Genomic DNA, 18,887 nt, shown 5'->3' with positions numbered 1-18,887 from the left:
GTCTGCACTGGATACATTGTATGAGTCTGGAGTCACAGAGCATTGTCTGCACTGGATACATTGTATCAGTCTGGAGTCACAGAGCATTGTCTGCACTGGATACATTGTATCAGTCTGGAGTCACAGAGCATTGTGTGCACTGGATACATTGCATCAGTCTGGAGTCACAGAGCATTGTGTGCACTGGATACATTGTATCAGTCTGGAGTCACTGAGCATTGTGTGCACTGGATACATTGTATCAGTCTGGAGTCACAGAGCATTGTCTGCACTGGATACAATGTATCAGTCTGGAGTCACAGAGCATATGATATATACAGGATTATTGCCTCTGTAGAGTGTTCTCATTCACTAACAGCAGAGATTTTAAAAATGGTGAGAAAAAATTGAAAAGAAAGTTGCAGAATTTTAGACCAAGATTAGACTTCAAACCTGTAAACCTTTACATAACCCGCTCGGCTCTGCTACATCTGTACATTACTCCTGCATTTCATTGCTTGGACGGACATTGTAATCACCTTGACGCTTCTCCTTCCTCTTCCGTGTTTGGCGCTCTGCGGCGGGGGGCTAATAGTTATAGGGTCTGCGGGATGTGGGCTGCCATTGTCCTTCTTGTGGCCGCTGCTCCCCTCCGAGTTCCTTCGTGATCCGTTTTGCACGCCCCCTCCATGGGACGGGGATTCTATGAAGGGGTCAGGCTGGGACCTGCCCGCAGAGCTACAATGACCGTGTCCTACCGCACCGTTGTGAGTCCTCGTCGCCGGCCCTGACTGGCTAGCTTTAAAGGGCCACTGGTCTGACTTGGCTTCTTGTTTACCAGATTGGCCCGAAATTTGGTCAAACTGCTGTCCAAACTCAATGTCGTCAGCGAGGGCGCCGTTAGCGCCGGGGCCGTTCGTGACGCGTTCCGCCTTATGATTGACAGATTTGGAAGAATCAACTGAAGAAGAGACAGAGACTGATTGATTTTTAGCGGCAAATGGGTCGTCGCAGAATGGATCTGGATTAGGTGCGGGGAAGAAGCTGAGGTCGGAAGCGAATGGGTTGTCAGGCGAGAAGGGTGATTGCGCTTTGGGAGGCGGAATAGAAGAGGAGGAGGAGTGGAGAAAGCCATTGGAGGTGAAAGGATTTCCTTTGACACAGTTCTGATTGGTGTCGATTTCAGTGTTTAAATCCACTAACAGGATGTCATTAGTTTCCTGGTGACACGAAGAGAAATGAGAGGTTAGGAAACCAAGCGTGCAAATCACAGAAATCATCACAACGGCGGCAAGAAAGCGAAAAAAGCAGAAGGCGGACACCGACAATCAAAGCTTGCGAAAACCTTACCATGTGTGAACGCGCCCTAAAGAAAAAGAGAGGCCTCTGTCTGCTGCAACGTTTCTACTTTAATCCTTGGAAATTTTCGTTTTTGCAATTTTATTCTTTTGACGTTTCCATATTTATTGTCACAACTTTTCTATTTTCACCTAAACTTTTTTTTTTCTAAGCATATATTAATTTATATTAAACTTTCATTAAGAGTTAAATGCAGAAGAAAGAAAAAAAAAACAATAGCTCCAAACTATTTTTAGTCGCAACCAAAAACAATGGACACATTGTATTGTGTGGATTGTGATGACAAACGTGTTTGTTTACTGGTTCGTCAGGTTTGTTTACAAAAATGTATCATCTTTAGCAACTTTATAGAAAAAAAAAAAAAAAAACTTTCAAGAAATTTAAGGGAGTCGGCAAAAAGTCACATAGTGTGATTGTAGGTTTCTGAATCCTTAGACTGCGCGCACCACACACTGTCAGGATTCTACAAGAGCGAGCTGTTACGGTACCGCAAGAATGTGCTTTGCATACGTCTGGACCAATCCGACTAGACTGAAGAGAATTGGGAGAGGAAAGCACGGCTCGTCGGCATGTGACCACATGTATGAAAATCACCGCCTGCTCTCGCCAGCACTGGAGAATGCTGACAGCGTGCACTGCACTCATTGCAAGGATTCAGAAATGTGACTGCAGACTTTACCAGAACACCGGAAAACCTCTTTAAATTACTGGTAGTTGTTTCTTATATATGGATTTATTTGTCTAGACCAGTACATTATGACTGTGATTTAAAAAAAAAGGAAAAAAAAAGTTTTTGACAAGACAAGTCAGCCTGTGGCTCACTGTTAGTGTTTCTGCCTTTTATACCACTGATCTCGAGTGTGAGTCCTAAGAAGACAAACTATAGGAAGTCGAAAAATAATAATATAAAGCATCCAATGAGTACAGTCAGATGCCGGAAAAGGTCTGGACAAGAATCTACACATTGAGGCGAGGAAAACCTCACGTACTAGACAATGTTCGTCTCTGGCACAATTTGATATAAAAAAAGAAAAAAAAAGTGGTTGTACTCACTGTCCCCAGGTCCAATAGTGAGTCTTCACAACTGCTCCCGATGTCTGGCATTGGCTGCGTGGGCAGCCAATTAGTGAACAGAGAGTTCCGTCAGAGCAGCTGATTGGCTACTGCACCGCACACTCCGGGAGCAGCAGCAAAGACTCACCGGTGGACCAGGGAAAGGTGAGTACAGCTCAGTTATATATATATATATATATATATATATCTCAAACTTTGCCCGTTGATGAACAATAACTGAAAAGGGACAATCCCTTTAATCCTCAGTAAAGTTAAAGATGGCAGATGTTGCTACAATGTATCAGTTTGGAATCCGGGATGTTTCGCTCACAGAGCATTGGATACATGGTATCAGCTGAGGGCAGAACTAGCTATGTACAGGGTCACTGACTCTCATTCAGTGACAGAAAGCAGAGGTATAACTGAAGTACAAAGTCTATTAAAGTTGTAAAACTTTTCGTCTGCAGAATCGTTCACCTTTAGTAACAATATGTCCCCTGATCTCTGAACAGGGGGATCTGTGCTCGCTTCCTGCTCGCTTGTGCAATAAGTGGACTTTGGTTATTATTGCTGACACATTTCCCATAAATGACACAGACAGCAGTTAATCAATAAAAGTTATTGGTTACATTTTAAAAAGATAGTTTGTGAACATTTTGGCATAAGCTGCTATCTCAGGGCTAAATCTGGCTAAAGATGAACCAGACAAGTCCAAGATTAACAAATGTGCAGGTCACGGGTCAAAATACGACAAGAAAGGATTACAATGCAAATCACCATTTTATCAATAGCCAATAATTGTTCTGTTAATAATGTACGGTGTCATCAATCTGCATTTCAGTGAATCCTCATCTTTTTCCATCATAAGGTCCAAAATTCTGTGCTGATTAAATTACTAATATATGTTTTTAGCAGTCGGTGCTTCGTTCTCCAGATATAAAGCTCCAATTTCCCTGCGTAGACATAGATATTACAAAATACAATTCTGCCAGTCCGCAGCCACCACTAGGGGGAGCTCCCTGGATACGGAGATACATGAGAATATCCTGTCTGCAGCCACCACTAGGGGGAGCTCCCTGTATACAGAGATACATGATAAGATCCTGTCTGCAGCCACCACTAGGGGGAGCTCCCTGTATACAGAGATACATGATAAGATCCAGCCTGCAGCCACCACTAGGGGGAGCTCCCTGTATACAGAGATACATGATAAGATCCAGCCTGCAGCCACCACTAGGGGGAGCTCCCTGTATACAGAGATACATGATAAGATTCTGTCTGCAGCCACCACTAGGGGGAGCTCCCTGTATACAGAGATACATGATAAGATCCTGTCTGGAGCCACCACTAGGGGGAGCTCCCTGTATACAGAGATACATGATAAGATACTGTCTGCAGTCACCACTAGGAGGAGCTCCCTGTATACAGAGATACATGATAAGATCCTGTCTGCAGTCACCACTAGGGGGAGCTCCCTGTATACAGAGATACATGATAAGATCCTGTCTGCAGTCACCACTAGGGGGAGCTCCCTGTATACAGAGATACATGATAAGATCCTGTCTGCAGTCACCACTAGGGGGAGCTCCCTGTATACAGAGATACGTGATAAGATCCTGTCTGCAGCCACCACTAGGGGGAGCTCCCTGTATACAGAGATACATGACAAGATCCTGTCTGCAGCCACCACTAGGGGGAGCTCCCTGTATACAGAGATACATGACAAGATCCTGTCTGCAGCCACCACTAGGGGGAGCTCCCTGTATACAGAGATACATGATAAGATTCTGTCTGCAGCCACCACTAGGGTGAGCTCCCTGTATACAGAGATACATAATAAGATCCTGTCTGCAGTAACCACAAGAGGGAGCTCCCTGTATACAGAGATACATGATAAGATCCTGTCTGCAGCCACCACTAGGGGGAGCTCCCTGTATACAGAGATATATGATAAGATCCTGTCTGCAGCCACCACTAGGGGGAGCTCCCTGTATACAGAGATATATGATAAGATTCTGTCTGCAGCCACCACTAGGGGGAGCTCCCTGTATACAGAGATACATGATAAGATCCTATCTGGAGCCACCACTAGGGGGAGCTCCCTGTATACAGAGATACATGATAAGATCCTGTCTGCAGTCACCACTAGGGGGAGCTCCCTGTATACAGAGATACACGATAAGATCCTGTCTGCAGCCACCACTTGGGGGAGCTCCCTGTATACAGAGATATATGATAAGATCCTGTCTGCAGACACCACTAGGGGGAGCTCCCTGTATACAGAGATACATGATAAGATCCAGCCTGCAGCCACCACTAGGGGGAGCTCCCTGTATACAGAGATACATGATAAGATTCTGTCTGCAGCCACCACTAGGGGGAGCTCCCTGTATACAGAGATACATGACAAGATCCTGTCTGCAGCCACCACTAGGGGGAGCTCCCTGTATACAGAGATACATGATAAGATTCTGTCTGCAGCCACCACTAGGGTGAGCTCCCTGTATACAGAGATACATAATAAGATCCTGTCTGCAGTAACCACAAGAGGGAGCTCCCTGTATACAGAGATACATGATAAGATCCTGTCTGCAGCCACCACTAGGGGGAGCTCCCTGTATACAGAGATATATGATAAGATCCTGTCTGCAGCCACCACTAGGGGGAGCTCCCTGTATACAGAGATATATGATAAGATTCTGTCTGCAGTCACCACTAGGGGGAGCTCCCTGTATACAGAGATACATGATAAGATCCTGTCTGTAGCCACCACTAGGGGGAGCTCCCTGTATACAGAGATACATGATAAGATTCTGTCTGCAGCCACCACTAGGGGGAGCTCCCTGTATACAGAGATACATGATAAGATTCTGTCTGCAGTCACCACTAGGGGGAGCTCTCTGAATGGAGTTGATGTAAGAACAGTCACTACTTAATTCTTGTTCTTCGCATCGGTGGGGGACCCATCAATCAGCCAATTATCTTTTCTGTAAATTCCTGATCAATAACTATAATGACAATAACCCATTAACTATGGAAATAAGTTAGAGTGGGGAAAATACCGTAAGTATTTGATACACTGTCGATTTTGCAAGTTTTCCTGCCTACAAAGAATGGAGAGGTCTGTAATTGTTATCATAGGTACTAGTGATGAGCGAGTATACTCGTTGCTCGGGTTTTCCAGAGAACGCTCGGGTGACCTCCAAGTATTTGTTAGTGCTCGGAGATTTAGTTTTCATTGTGGCAGCTGAATGATTTACAGCTATTAGCCAGCATAAGTACATGTGGGGGTTGCCTGGTTGCTAGGGAATCCCCACATGTAATCAAGCTGGCTAATAGCTGAAAATCATTCAGCTCTGGAAAACCCAAGCAACGAGTACACTCGCTCATCACTAGTAGGTAACTTCATCTGTGAGAGACAGAATCTAAAAATAAAAACCATCAAATCACATTGTAGGATTTTTACATAATTAAATTGTATTTTATTACATGAAGTAAGTATTTCATCACCGACCAACCAGTAATTCTGGATCTCACAGACCTGTTAGTTTTTCTGTAAGAAGCCTCCTACTCTGCACTCATTACCTGGATTAATTGCACCTGTGTGATCTCGTTACCTGTATAAAAGACACCTGTCCACACACTCAGTCACACTCCAACCTCTCCACCATGGCCAAGACCAAAGAGCTGTCTAAGGACACCAGGGACAAAATTGTAGACCTGCACAAGGCTGGGAAAGGCTACAGAACAATAGGCAAGCAGCTTGGTGACAATGCAACAACTGTTGGTACAATTATTAGAAAGTGGAAGAACCACAAGATGACTGTCAATGTTCCTTGGTCTGAGGTTCCATGCAAGATCTCGCCTAGTGAACTAAGGATGATTCTGAGAGAGGTCAGGAATCAGCCCAGAACTACACGGGAGGACCTGGTCAATGAACAGAAGAGAGGTGGGACCACAGTCCCAAACATTACTGTTAGTAACACATTATGCCATCATGGAATAAAATCCTGTAGGGCACACAAGCTCCCCCTGCTCACACCAGAACATGTCCAGGCCCGGTTGAAGTTTGCCAATGACCATCTGGATGATCCAGAGGAGGCATGGGAGGAAGTCATGTGGTCAGATGAGACCAAAATAGAATTATTTGGTATCAACTTCACTTGCCTTGTTTGGAGTAAGAAGAAGCATGAGTACAATCCCAAGAACATCATCCCAACCATGATGCATGGTGGGGGAAACATCAAACTTTGGGGGGTGCTTTTTTACAAAGGGGACTTGATTACTGCACCATATAGAAGGGAGGATGGATGGGGTCATGTATCACAAGATTTTGGCCAACAACCTTTTTCCCTCAGCAAGAGCATTAATGAAGATGGGTTGTGGCTGGGTCTTCCAGCATGACAATGACCAGAAACACTCAGCCAGGACAACTAAGGAGTGGATCCGTAAGAAGCATTTCAAGGTCTTGGAGTGGCCTAACCAGTCTCCAGACCTGAAAGTAATAGAAAATCTTTGGAGGGAGCTGAAACTCAAAGTTGCCCAGAGACAGCCCCGAAACCTGAAAGATCTGGAGAAGATCTGTATGGAGGAAGGGGCCAAAATCCCGGCTGCAGTGTGTGCAAACCAGGTCAAGAACTACAGGAAACATCTGACCTCTGTAATTACAAACAAAGGTTTCTGGACCAAATATTAAGTTCTGTTTTTCTATTGTATGAAATACTTATTTCATGCAATAAAATGCAAATTAATTATGTAAACATTATACAATGTGATTTTCTGGTTTTTATTTTTAGATTCTGTCTCTCAAAGGTGAATAATAACAATCTCTATATTTACAGGTCCTTCTCAAAAAATTAGCATATAGTGTTAAATTTCATTATTTACCATAATGTAATGATTACAATTAAACTTTCATATATTATAGATTCATTATCCACCAACTGAAATTTGTCAGGTCTTTTATTGTTTTAATACTGATGATTTTGGCCTACAACTCCTGATAACCCAAAAAACCTGTCTCAATAAATTAGCATATTTCACCCGTCCAATCAAATAAAAGTGTTTTTTAATAACAAACCAAAAAACCATCAAATAATAATGTTCAGTTATGCACTCAATACTTGGTCGGGAATCCTTTGGCAGAAATGACTGCTTCAATGCGGCGTGGCATGGAGGCAATCAGCCTGTGACACTGCTGAGATGTTATGGAGGCCCAGGATGCTTCAATAGCGGCCTTAAGCTCATCCAGAGTGTTGGGTCTTGCGTCTCTCAACTTTCTCTTCACAATATCCCACAGATTCTCTATGGGGTTCAGGTCAGGAGAGTTGGCAGGCCATTTGAGCACAGTAATACCATGGTCAGTAAACCATTTACCAGTGGTTTTGGCACTGTGAGCAGGTGCCAGGTCGTGCTGAAAAATGAAATCTTCATCTCCATAAAGCATTTCAGCCGATGGAAGCATGAAGTGCTCCAAAATCTCCTGATAGCTAGCTGCATTGACCCTGCCCTTGATGAAACAGTGGACCAACACCAGCAGCTGACATGGCACCCCATACCATCACTGACTGTGGGTACTTGACACTGGACTTCAGGCATTTTGGCATTTCCTTCTCCCCAGTCTTCCTCCAGACTCTGGCACCTTGATTTCCGAATGACATGCAAAATTTGCTTTCATCAGAAAAAAGTACTTGGGACCACTTAGCAACAGTCCAGTGCTGCTTCTCTGTAGCCCAGGTCAGGCGCTTCTGCCGCTGTTTACCTGGGGAATGCGGCACCTGTAGCCCATTTCCTGCACACGCCTGTGCACGGTGGCTCTGGATGTTTCCACACCAGACTCAGTCCACTGCTTCCTCAGGTTCCCCAAGGTCTGGAATCGGTCCTTCTCCACAATCTTCCTCAGGGTCCGGTCACCTCTTCTCGTTGTACAGCGTTTTCTGCCACATTGTTTCCTTCCAACAGACTTACCATTGAGGTGCCTTGATACAGCACTCTGGGAACAGCCTATTTGTTGAGAAATTTCTTTCTGGGTCTTACCCTCTAGCTTGAGGGTGTCAATGATGGCCTTCTTGACATCTGTCAGGTCGCTAGTCTTACCCATGATGGGGGTTTTGAGTAATGAACCAGGCAGGGAGTTTTTAAAAGCCTCAGGTATCTTTTGCATGTGTTTAGAGTTAATTAGTTGATTCAGAAGATTAGGGTAATAGGTCGTTTAGAGAACCTTTTCTTGATATGCTAATTTATTGAGACAGGTTTTTTGGGTTATCAGGAGTTGTAGGCCAAAATCATCAGTATTAAAACAATAAAAGACCTGACAAATTTCAGTTGGTGGATAATGAATCTATAATATATGAAAGTTTAATTGTAATCATTACATTATGGTAAATAATGAAATTTAACACTATATGCTAATTTTTTGAGAAGGACCTGTATATAGCGCTAACATATTCTGCAGCGCTTTACTGTCCCTGATGGGGCTCACTATCTACATTCCCTATCAGTATGTCTTTGGAATGTGGCAGGAAACCGGAGAACCCGGAGGAAACCCACGCAAACACGGAGAGGACATACAAACTCCTTGCAGATGTTGTCCTTGGTGGGATTAGAACCCAGGACTCCAGCACTGCAAGGCTGCCGTGCTAACCACTGAGCCACCATGCTGCCCCACGATAACAATTACAGACCTCTCCATTCTTTGTAGGTGGGAAAACTGCAAAATCGTCAGTGTATCAAATACTTGTATATGTAATTATGTGACAATTGTTCATGGATTTCTTGACCATTAGGTGGCAGAGTAAAAGAAATAAAGTTGCAGCCAGTCATCGTCTACTTCTGTTAATGGTGCTCGGTACTCACTGTTGGACTGTTGAGATCTGGCGGTGTGGACATATCACCAAATAAATTCATCTGGTCAACACCCTTGAAAAAAGCAAGAGATTAAATCACTGACTACAAAAGAGCAGCGGCTCATAGAACTATGTGACTAGTAGTGATGAGCGAGTATACTCGTTGCCCGGGTTTTCCAGAGCACGCTCGGGTGACCTCCGAGTATTTGTTAGTGTTCCGAAATTTCGTTTCCATCGCGGCAGTTGGATGATTTACAGCTACTAGCCAGGCTGAGTACATGTGGGGGTTGCCTGGTTGCTAGGGAATCCCCACATGTAATCAAGCTGGCTAGTAGCTGTAAATCATATAGCTGTGGCAAGGAAAACTAGATCTCCGCAGTACTCGGAGGTCACCCGAGCATGCTCGGGAAAACGTGACCAACTAGTATACTCGCTCATCACTAGTGACTAGACTAGATATGCTGAGCAGCAACGCACTCAGACTTCTCCCAAAAATATAGGTTTCTAATCCTGGACAACCTCTTTAAGAAGAGTTTTTTTGTTGAAGCACACTTAGGCAAATGTAGGAAGTTGCCTAAAACGTGGCAGGAAGGCCGTTGAGTCGTCTAGGGCAAAGTCTTACGAGCGTTGTTCATTAGAGGCCGGTGTGGCTTGTCGACACAACGTGAGCATGCACTGGATAAAGAAAAAATGATGTGAACCACAAAACTGTGATGTTACGTTCCCGATGTTCCTGGATCTGCCCCGTGGAGCTGTATACCTTTCGCCTACATACAAGGGAGCAGCCATCTGATTGACTAAAAGAAGGTCTTGTGGACCTCACGGCCCCACCCATGGTGCACCGATCACAAATATACCAACTTAATAAATGGTTCCATCCCTTGTGTCCAGGCAAAGGGTTGACTTGGAATTAGGCCAGAGCTAGACATTGACCTTGGTCACGGAACCAAAAAAATTTCTGCTGTAGAAAAGGAGCCAAGGACGCAAGAAACTCACACTCCACGATGGCACAGACGCGAGTGAGAAGCCCAACAGGCTTGGATTCTTTATGATCGTGAGCCCATTGACAGTCACTAGAAGCGACGTCGCTGTCTAACCCTGGCCTTAGACCGGCTCGTCTTAAGACTCTAAATGATGTCAGCGAATTAAGGCACCAAACAGATGAAGAAAACACAAAATATCCAAAAAAGCCATCCATCCTCAATAAAGCAGAAAAACCATAAAAAATGGGAAATAATGGGAAACAAAGCTAAGAAACGTGATCGGATCCATGATCCACTACAGTGCTGAGTGCAATAGTGACACGATATAGAGAAGAACCACAGAACAATTTAGAAGAGAGACATTTATATTGGTGGAACCGTACTACCGCTATCGTCACAATTTAGTTGTCACGATTCCGCCTATCGGTGTGTCTGGAAGCTGTCAGTGACAGTTCAGCTGTCCAATCTAGTAAAGGGGCATGCTGAGCTGTCAGTATGGCGATGGGCAGCTCAACAGTCCAATCAGAGTCTGGGGCTAAGCTGTCAGCGTGTTGAGTGACAGTTTAGCTATCCAATCAGTTCCAGGGATTGCCGTGGCTTCCTCCATGTGTCTGCTATTCGAGTGAATACCTGGCTATTTAGCTGGCTCTCTGCCACCAATTAGTGCCAGTTGTAGCTTTGCTCAAGTGTTGCGCTCTTATTCTGTTCTCTGTGTTCCTGTATTTGATCTCTGTTGGTTGTCCAACCTTGGACCTTGCCTTTGACCATCCGTTTGCCTTGCCCTTTGGTCTTGATACGTTACCTTCCTGGAATTCTGACCTTGGATTGTGACCTGACTAGGCATTTGCCTTTCCCCTTTGTATACAGTATATCAAGTCTTCTTGGTTTCCGACCCCAGACCTCTTGACTACACAAACCTCACGGCTTGTCTGTGCCTAGTGACACACTAGTTCTCAAAGAGGTGGAAGATTCCACTCGCCTACATTTTACTCCAGCTTGGCTACAGCTGGCCATAAATATTGGTCACTAATTGGGATCTTATGCCCAATGCCAATCCGATGTGAAAAAGGACTTGGACCGTCTATGGTCAGATTTGGTTTTTCCGTCATGCCTTACCTCATTTGTGTAATTAATATTATGACGTGGTCTCCTTATTTCCTCTATAGGGATTTCCCACAACTTCTCACCTTCTTTACAGCTTCCATACTTTTTGGGATATCCATTTTGTGCTTTTGCAGACACCACCAAGGTTCAGGCTTAGAAGCCGGGACATTTTATTTTTCTTTAAATCAATGCCATCACCTTCTATGATGTTGATGTCTCGGCACCGGGAGGGTGGTCCATCATCCATCAACAGCATCTTAGTCTAGTATGTGCACCTCAACCTTCACTGTTCCTTGGAAAGATCTACAGTATTGTTTCAACATTTTCATAGAACGCTGCATCATAGACTAACCCCTGAGATGCAGCCAATCATCCTCAATTTTGCTTTGTTCTTCCACCATGCCAGACTGATGGTTGTAGAAATGGTTTGGGTCTTTCATGGCTTTGGGGGTATATATAATGTCTTCTGCCACTCCCAAAGACCCCCACAAATTGCTACCAAAGTAGTCATTGTGGTTTTCTCCATCAGGGGCTAAGGAAATGCTTGCAAGATTTTTCAAATTCATTTTGGGAATTTTTTGAGATATTTTTATGTGACTAAATTTTGAAAGCGTTTTTTGCACCCTTTTGATTGGATAATACCTGGTTTGGAGCGGATTCCAGTTTCAAAGTAGTGACAGGCATTTTTATTTTTTCCCAGGTGGTTTTCAGACCCTTGATGAGTTTTTGATGTTGCAGGTTTTCTGCACCCATTAAGTTGCATTTATTTATTTTTTTTTTAAAAGGCAGATTAAAAACTCACCGAAAACTCACAGTGGGAATATAAAGGGAAAAAAAAACACTTGAAAACCTCGTCATTAATGAGATTTTCAAGCATTTTAAATGTTTCTTTTATGCAGGATTTTGGTGCTGATCCTCTAAAGAAAAAAGCTTTAAAAATCTCTGTGTGAACATAGTCTAAGATTTAGTTTAGAGCCCTGGACGTGAATTTTAATACTATTTTCAAATGGAATTTTTTCAGCGTGAGAATTTCCCTGCTTGTCACCCCCTCTATAAAACAGGGGAAAGTCAGTATGAGGCTGAGCAGCCTCTTGTATGGTGAATCCGGCCCCTACAGTACATTGGCTAGCCAGCATGTAATACTACAATTCCCCACTAGCGGCCGCTGCAGGAAGTTTCCTGCCATGGTGAAGCGGCTTGTTGGGGATTCCGCGAGTCAAACGCTAAATGATTGGCCGATTTTATTGAAGGGGTTGGCTCAACCTTTAAACCAATGGTGGCCTGGCTGTTTTTAGGTGGAGTCTACGAGACCCCAGGATGTTATATTCCGTATTATGTGCGCTCCTATCATGTCACTATTGCACTGTGTACTATTACACTTACCGACACATATTCAGCCTTAACAAGCTTTGTTTTTGGTCTGACAAGGGAAGGAGAGATTGAGATTTAGTGAAGAGGTGGAGGACAGGGGCGCGATCACAAATACCAGACACGCCACGCACTTACAGCAATTCCTGATATGAGAGGGTGCACCCTTATATTAGAGAAAGGCAGCAACAGACGGAGTACACCAAAGGCCAATAAGCCGCGAACTCCCCGCACAGGCTACTACACCCAAGGCCAATATGCCGCGGCCCGGCCATAAATCTCAGGATTCCCGTTATAGGAGCTGCTGTAAATGCATTTTCCTCATAAATAAAGCCATCGAAGTTCACTATATTGCATACAGTGGCAGGAAACAGTCAGCAGGGTGTACTTACTAATTTGATTTTGTCAACGTCATCATTAATGCTGAGCAGAGCATCGCCTCCATTCTATGGAAAAAAACAGATGTTCAGTGGCGAAATCTACAACATAGCAACGTGTGTATAGGTGATCAATAATGTCACCTACATGTTATACCAGCTGTGCGGAGCAACAGTAAAGGCGGCAAAACTCACCTCTCCTCCTCACTTACCACCAGGCGGCAAACATCCCCTCTCCTCTTCACTTACTACCAGGCGGCAAACCTCCCCTCTCCTCCTCACTTATTACCGGGTGGCAAACCTCCCCTCTCCTCTTCACTTACTACCAGGTGGCAAACATCCCCTCTCCCCCTCACTTACTACCAGGCGGCAAACATCCCCTCTCCTCCTCACTTACTACCAGGCGGCAAACATCCCCTCTCCCCCTCACTTACTACCAGGCGGCAAACATCCCCTCTGCTCCTCACTTACTACCAGGCGGCAAACATCCCCTCTCCTCCTCACTTACTACCAGGCGGCAAATATCCCCTCTCTTCCTCACTTACTACCAGGCGGTAAACATCCCCTCTCCCCCTCACTTACTACCAGGCAGCAAACATCCCCTCTCTTCCTCACTTACTACCAGGCGGCAAACATCCCCTCTCCCCCTCACTTACTACCAGGCGGCAAACATCCCCTCTCCCCCTCACTTACTACCAGGCCGCAAACCTCCCCTCATCTCCTCACTTACTACCAGGCCGCAAACCTCCCCTCTCCTCCTCACTTACTACTAGGCCGCAAACATCCCCTCTCCTCCTCACTTACTACCAGGCGACAAACCTCCCCTCATCTCCTCACTTACTACCAGGCCGCAAACCTCCCCTCATCTCCTCACTTACTACCAGGCCGCAAACCTCCCCTCTCCTCCTCACTTACTACTAGGCCGCAAACATCCCCTCTCCTCCTCACTTACTACCAGGCGGCAAACATCCCCTCTCCCCCTCACTTACTACCAGGCGGCAAACATCCCCTCTCCCCCTCACTTACTACCAGGCGGCAAACATCCCCTCTCCCCCTCACTTACTACCAGGCCGCAAACCTCCCCTCATCTCCTCACTTACTACCAGGCCGCAAACCTCCCCTCTCCTCCTCACTTACTACTAGGCCGCAAACATCCCCTCTCCTCCTCACTTACTACCAGGCGGCAAACCTCCCCTCATCTCCTCACTTACTACCAGGCCGCAAACCTCTCCTCTCCTCCTCACTTACTACCAGGCGGCAAACATCCCCTCTCCTCCTCACTTACTACCAGGCCGCAAACCTCTCCTCCCCTCCTCACTTACTACCAGGCGGCAAACCTCCCCTCTCCTCCTCACTTACTACCAGGCCGCAAACCTCTCCTCCCCTCCTTACTTACTACCAGGCCGCAAACATCCCCTCTCCTCCTCACTTACTACCAGGCCGCAAACCTCTCCTCTCCTCCTCACTTACTACTAGGCCGCAAACATCCCCTCTCCTCCTCACTTACTACCAGGCGGCAAACCTCCCCTCATCTCCTCACTTACTACTAGGCCGCAAACCTCCCCTCATCTCCTCACTTACTACCAGGCGGCAAACCTCCCCTCATCTCCTCACTTACTACTAGGCCGCAAACCTCCCCTCATCTCCTCACTTACTACTAGGCCGCAAACCTCCCCTCATCTCCTCACTTACTACTAGGCCGCAAACCTCCCCTCTCCTCCTCACTTACTACTAGGCCGCAAACCTCCCCTCTCCTCCTCACTTACTACTAGGCCGCAAACATCCCCTCTCCTCCTCACTTACTACCAGGCGGCAAACCTCCCCTCTCCTCCTCAATTACTACCAGGCGGCAAACATCTTCTATCCTCCTCACTAGTGATGAGTGAGTATACTCTTTGCTCGGGTTTTCCAGAACACGCTCGGATGTTCTCTGAGTATTTTTTCATGCTCGGAGATTTAGTTTTCATTGCGGCAGCTGAATGATTTACAGCTACTAGCCAGGCTGAGTACATGTGGGGGTTGCCCTAGGGAATCCCCACATTTAATCAAGCTGTCTAGTAGCTGTAAATCATTCAGCGAGCAGTCATAAATAGTCGGAGAACATCCGAGCGTGTTCTGGAAAACCCGAGCAACCAGTATATTCACTTTCCTGAAATGTTTCATACTATTTTGGTTTTGCATTATCTATCCGATATCTATTTCTCTATGGTATTAATTTATTTATCTATTATCTGTATATCCTTCTTTCTCATATCTTGATTCTTTCCTATTTCTCTATTCTTTAGCTGGGAGGAAGTTTTGGACTTCAGTAATTCAATGATCCCTTTGCTTTCTTTTCTATGAGATCCTGGTGGACAAGTCACTGTCCCGACATGATCAGCACACTCTTCTCCTGCTGTTGTCATTATTTTTGGCTCCCTTCGCCTATCTTCTACCCCCGACTGGTTGCTTGTGTGACAAATATAAGGTAGTCCAGATTCACATGTCACTTTTTTCCCCCTTCTTGTATGTGAAAATAAAACAGCCTGATTTTCATCCGTTTTTGGTCTGTGTGGCAGATTTTAGTTTTCCCAAGTTTCTACCAACAACCAGTCAGTGAAAAAGTGACAACATGCAGATACAATGTGGATGCCATCCATTTGCTGTCTGTTCTGTTTTTTTTTTCTGTTTTTTTTCTTTTTTTATACATCTATTCAATTGGGTGAGTGAGCTTGACTGGCAAATCAACCCAAAATCATAAAAAAAAAAAAATAATAAAAGGAGAATGTAAAAAGACTTATGAAATGTAAATGGTTGGGCACTTACCTCCACCGGCTCGTTGCCTTCTTCATTCTAAAATTAAAAAACAGAGAAAAAAATATCACAATTGATGTACATAAGAATATAATAAATCTATCTAATATATTGAAATATTCTATCATTACGTCAATCAGAAATCCGGTAACGCAGATTCCCACAGGAGCCTTCTAACAATGAGCAGTTACAGTAAGTGTAAAACACAAATAAAGGCTATTCCAACTGTGTCCATTAGGGGGAGCCAAGAGTCTATGGAAATGAAAAGAATTAGGAGAACACAGGGGAAACCGTCTTTTATTCTATCACCCATGCAATAATTGTTTTCTAAATGGTTTTTAAGATGCTTAAATAAAAAAAAAAATGTCCTGGCGTATTCCACAAACATCAGATATCTGTAAAGTGCAGGATCTTCTAAGAAACAGCCGTGTAACCTGAGTGTGCTGCGCTGTAGTACCAGGTTCTGCCACACTCCTGGGTTTTGCGCTGTGCCTGGATAAACAATGAGGGGGCTGCTGTGCTCCAGCCGTGGGCCACACTACCTTTCCTGACCCCAACCTGCACTGACCATACACTGATTGCTTATACTGGGCTCAGTTTCCAGCCGGCGGATACATCCAGGACCATCCTGAAGAAAAAAGGGGTGAGTGACCACTAGAACCAAGAGTGAAAAATTAACAACTTGCACCACCAAGGATTTAACTCTTTCAAGTGCCCTAGCCCACCAGGGATCCAAAATGTAACTACTTAATTTCCTAGCCCGCCAGTGGTCCTGACGTTAGCCCCATTACTAACCTCAACCATTACTAGAATCTGATTACAGTAACCGATAGCTGCACTAGACCACCAAGTTTACTGACATCAACCCATAAAAGATTCTGACACTGTATCTCCTACTGCCCTAGCCCACCAGGGATGGTAAAAATGAACACCTTAATGCCCCAGGCAACCAGGGATCCTATAAATGAACACCTTCATACCTTAGCCCTCCAGGGATCCTAAAATGTTCCCCATCACACCCTAGCACATCACGGATCCTAAAAATGAACCCCATCATCATACCTTAGTCCACCAGAGATCCTAAAAATGAACCGCATCATACCTTAGCCCACCAGGGATACTACAATTTTCCCTTTCACATTCTAGCTCACCAGGGATCCTAAAAATGAATCCCTTAATGTCCAAGCCCACCAGGGATCCTAAAAATGAATCCCTTTGCCCACCAGGGATCCTAGAATTTTCCCATTCACACCCTATCACACCATGGATCTTCAAAAAAATCCTTTAAAGCCTAAGCCTACCATGGATCCTAAAAATCGACATCTTTATGTCCCAGCATTCCAGGAAACCTAAAGCTTTCTCGTTCACTCTCCTAGCACATGAAGGATCTTAAAATTACCCCTTCATGCCCTAGCCCACCAGGAATCATACACAGTAACATATTCATGCTCTAAACAGCCACAGACCACCAGGGACGCTGTATACAGTGATATAATTTATGCTATAAGGTCCTGCATGTCCGGCCGGGGTCTTATGCCCATGTTCCTAGCTGCCCAACGGCACCTACCGAGCTGGAGAGGGGAGACTGGTCAGCGGGTGGTCACTTGGGGTCGGTATTTCTTATATATATTTATAATTCTGGAGGGGAATTATGGGGGCTTCGTACCTTCTTCTTGTCTTCATCCTCCTTTTTCTTTGTGTTATAGATAACTTGGAATAAATCCTTCAGATCCACAACGAGAGGTTCAGCCTGAGGAGACGGAGGAAAACCAATAAACACGGTGAAGAATAGGAGAAACGTGGACCCTGTAACTGTCCACGAATTCAGATGTAGCAGAGCTGAGCGGGTCATAACGCCAAGATAGAAGCCATGCCGATTTCTTCCCGAAACAGCGTCACCGCTGTCCACATCTGGTATTGCAGCCCTACTCTAATGAAGTGAATGGAGCAGAATTGCAGCACCAGACACCACCTGCAGGCCGGGGTGGCGCTGGGTTTAAAAGAAAGCAGAAATGTTTTTCTAATCCTGCACAAATCTGTTTTTGCTCCCTGAACATGTGTGTAATATTAATAAATAAGTGCAATGTACAGTGCCACCTTCCTATGAAGCAGTATTTGACTTTACAGTTCAGGACTGGCTCCAGGTTGCCTTGGCATCCAGGAGCAGAAATGTCAAGTAATTTGATCAATGGGGAAAAAAAGTAAAAATTTAACTTTTCCCAACTTTTTCCAAAGTTCTTTCACGCGGCGCAGCTCCTAATCTTCCCGTGACAGCGCCGTCCGTACCTGCTGCGATGTCTTTATGGCGAAGAACTGATGCTGTCCTTCGGCTCCGCAGACGTACCCGAACGCTCGGTTGTCAGTCACATCTCGGGCAATGAAAGAAATCTTATTAACGGGATGTTCGTGCTCGATTACCTGAAAAGCAATTAGACAGAAGACGTCCCGATCAATAATCCTGCAATCAAGGAGGAGAGAAAATGTACACAGCGGCGGCAGGAGTGATGGATGGCAGCGCCATGATGGATGGCAGCATCATGATAGATGGCACACAGGTGGCAGCCATTTCTGCAAGACACTGCCAATGGTGGACTTTTAGGCATTTCCCATGACGGTCTAGTTATGGGGGGTGCAAAGCAATCAATGACCCCCGGGCACCATATAGTACACCAGTGTCACAAAGAGAACATACAGTAATGTTCATTGTCCCACGAACGTACAAAGCACCTCATCAGCTCAGTAATGGCGCCAGTGCCACCACTCCATCATCTGGTGAGTATCACAGAGGAACAGCATGTGTCTGCAGAACTGTGCTGCCCCCTGCAGTAAGGGACGGGCACTGCCTCATCTCACAAATGGGGGGGGGGGACAAAAGCTAGATTGCAAAGTGGAATACCCAAGTGGTCAAACTGCCAACCTGCTCCTCTGTATATATGGTTATATAAATAGGTATATACTGTAGGTGACTAAATTGTGGAAATCACCGGATGGAGACATAAGGCTACCTTCACATTTGCGTTGTGCGC

The 18,887-nt window shown here is 45.2% G+C and overlaps 1 protein-coding gene across 5 annotated transcripts in view; it reads right to left on the bottom strand.

Moving 5' to 3' along the window:
- DAB2 (DAB adaptor protein 2) overlaps positions 1 to 18,887 on the bottom strand; it is a 97,253-nt gene that overhangs the window by 17,570 nt on the left and 60,796 nt on the right. For 4 of the 5 annotated variants that reach the window (XM_077281465.1, XM_077281457.1, XM_077281453.1 and 1 more), the window contains 6 exons: positions 18,148 to 18,279; positions 17,528 to 17,611; positions 15,874 to 15,900; positions 13,084 to 13,137; positions 9,247 to 9,309; positions 519 to 1,199 (listed from right to left, as the gene is read on the bottom strand). In XM_077281465.1, the coding sequence (XP_077137580.1) occupies positions 519 to 1,199; positions 9,247 to 9,309; positions 13,084 to 13,137; positions 15,874 to 15,900; positions 17,528 to 17,611; positions 18,148 to 18,279 (1,041 nt within the window). The remainder of the gene's footprint in view (positions 1 to 518; positions 1,200 to 9,246; positions 9,310 to 13,083; positions 13,138 to 15,873; positions 15,901 to 17,527; positions 17,612 to 18,147; positions 18,280 to 18,887) is intronic. The other variant, XM_077281469.1, reaches the window with a different exon arrangement.

This window comes from Ranitomeya variabilis, chromosome 1, assembly GCF_051348905.1.
Source record: "Ranitomeya variabilis isolate aRanVar5 chromosome 1, aRanVar5.hap1, whole genome shotgun sequence".
Classification (NCBI taxonomy): Eukaryota; Metazoa; Chordata; class Amphibia; order Anura; family Dendrobatidae; genus Ranitomeya; species Ranitomeya variabilis.
The sequence above is the reverse complement of the archived record's forward strand: the minus strand, read 5'-3'. Positions and strand labels throughout refer to the sequence as shown.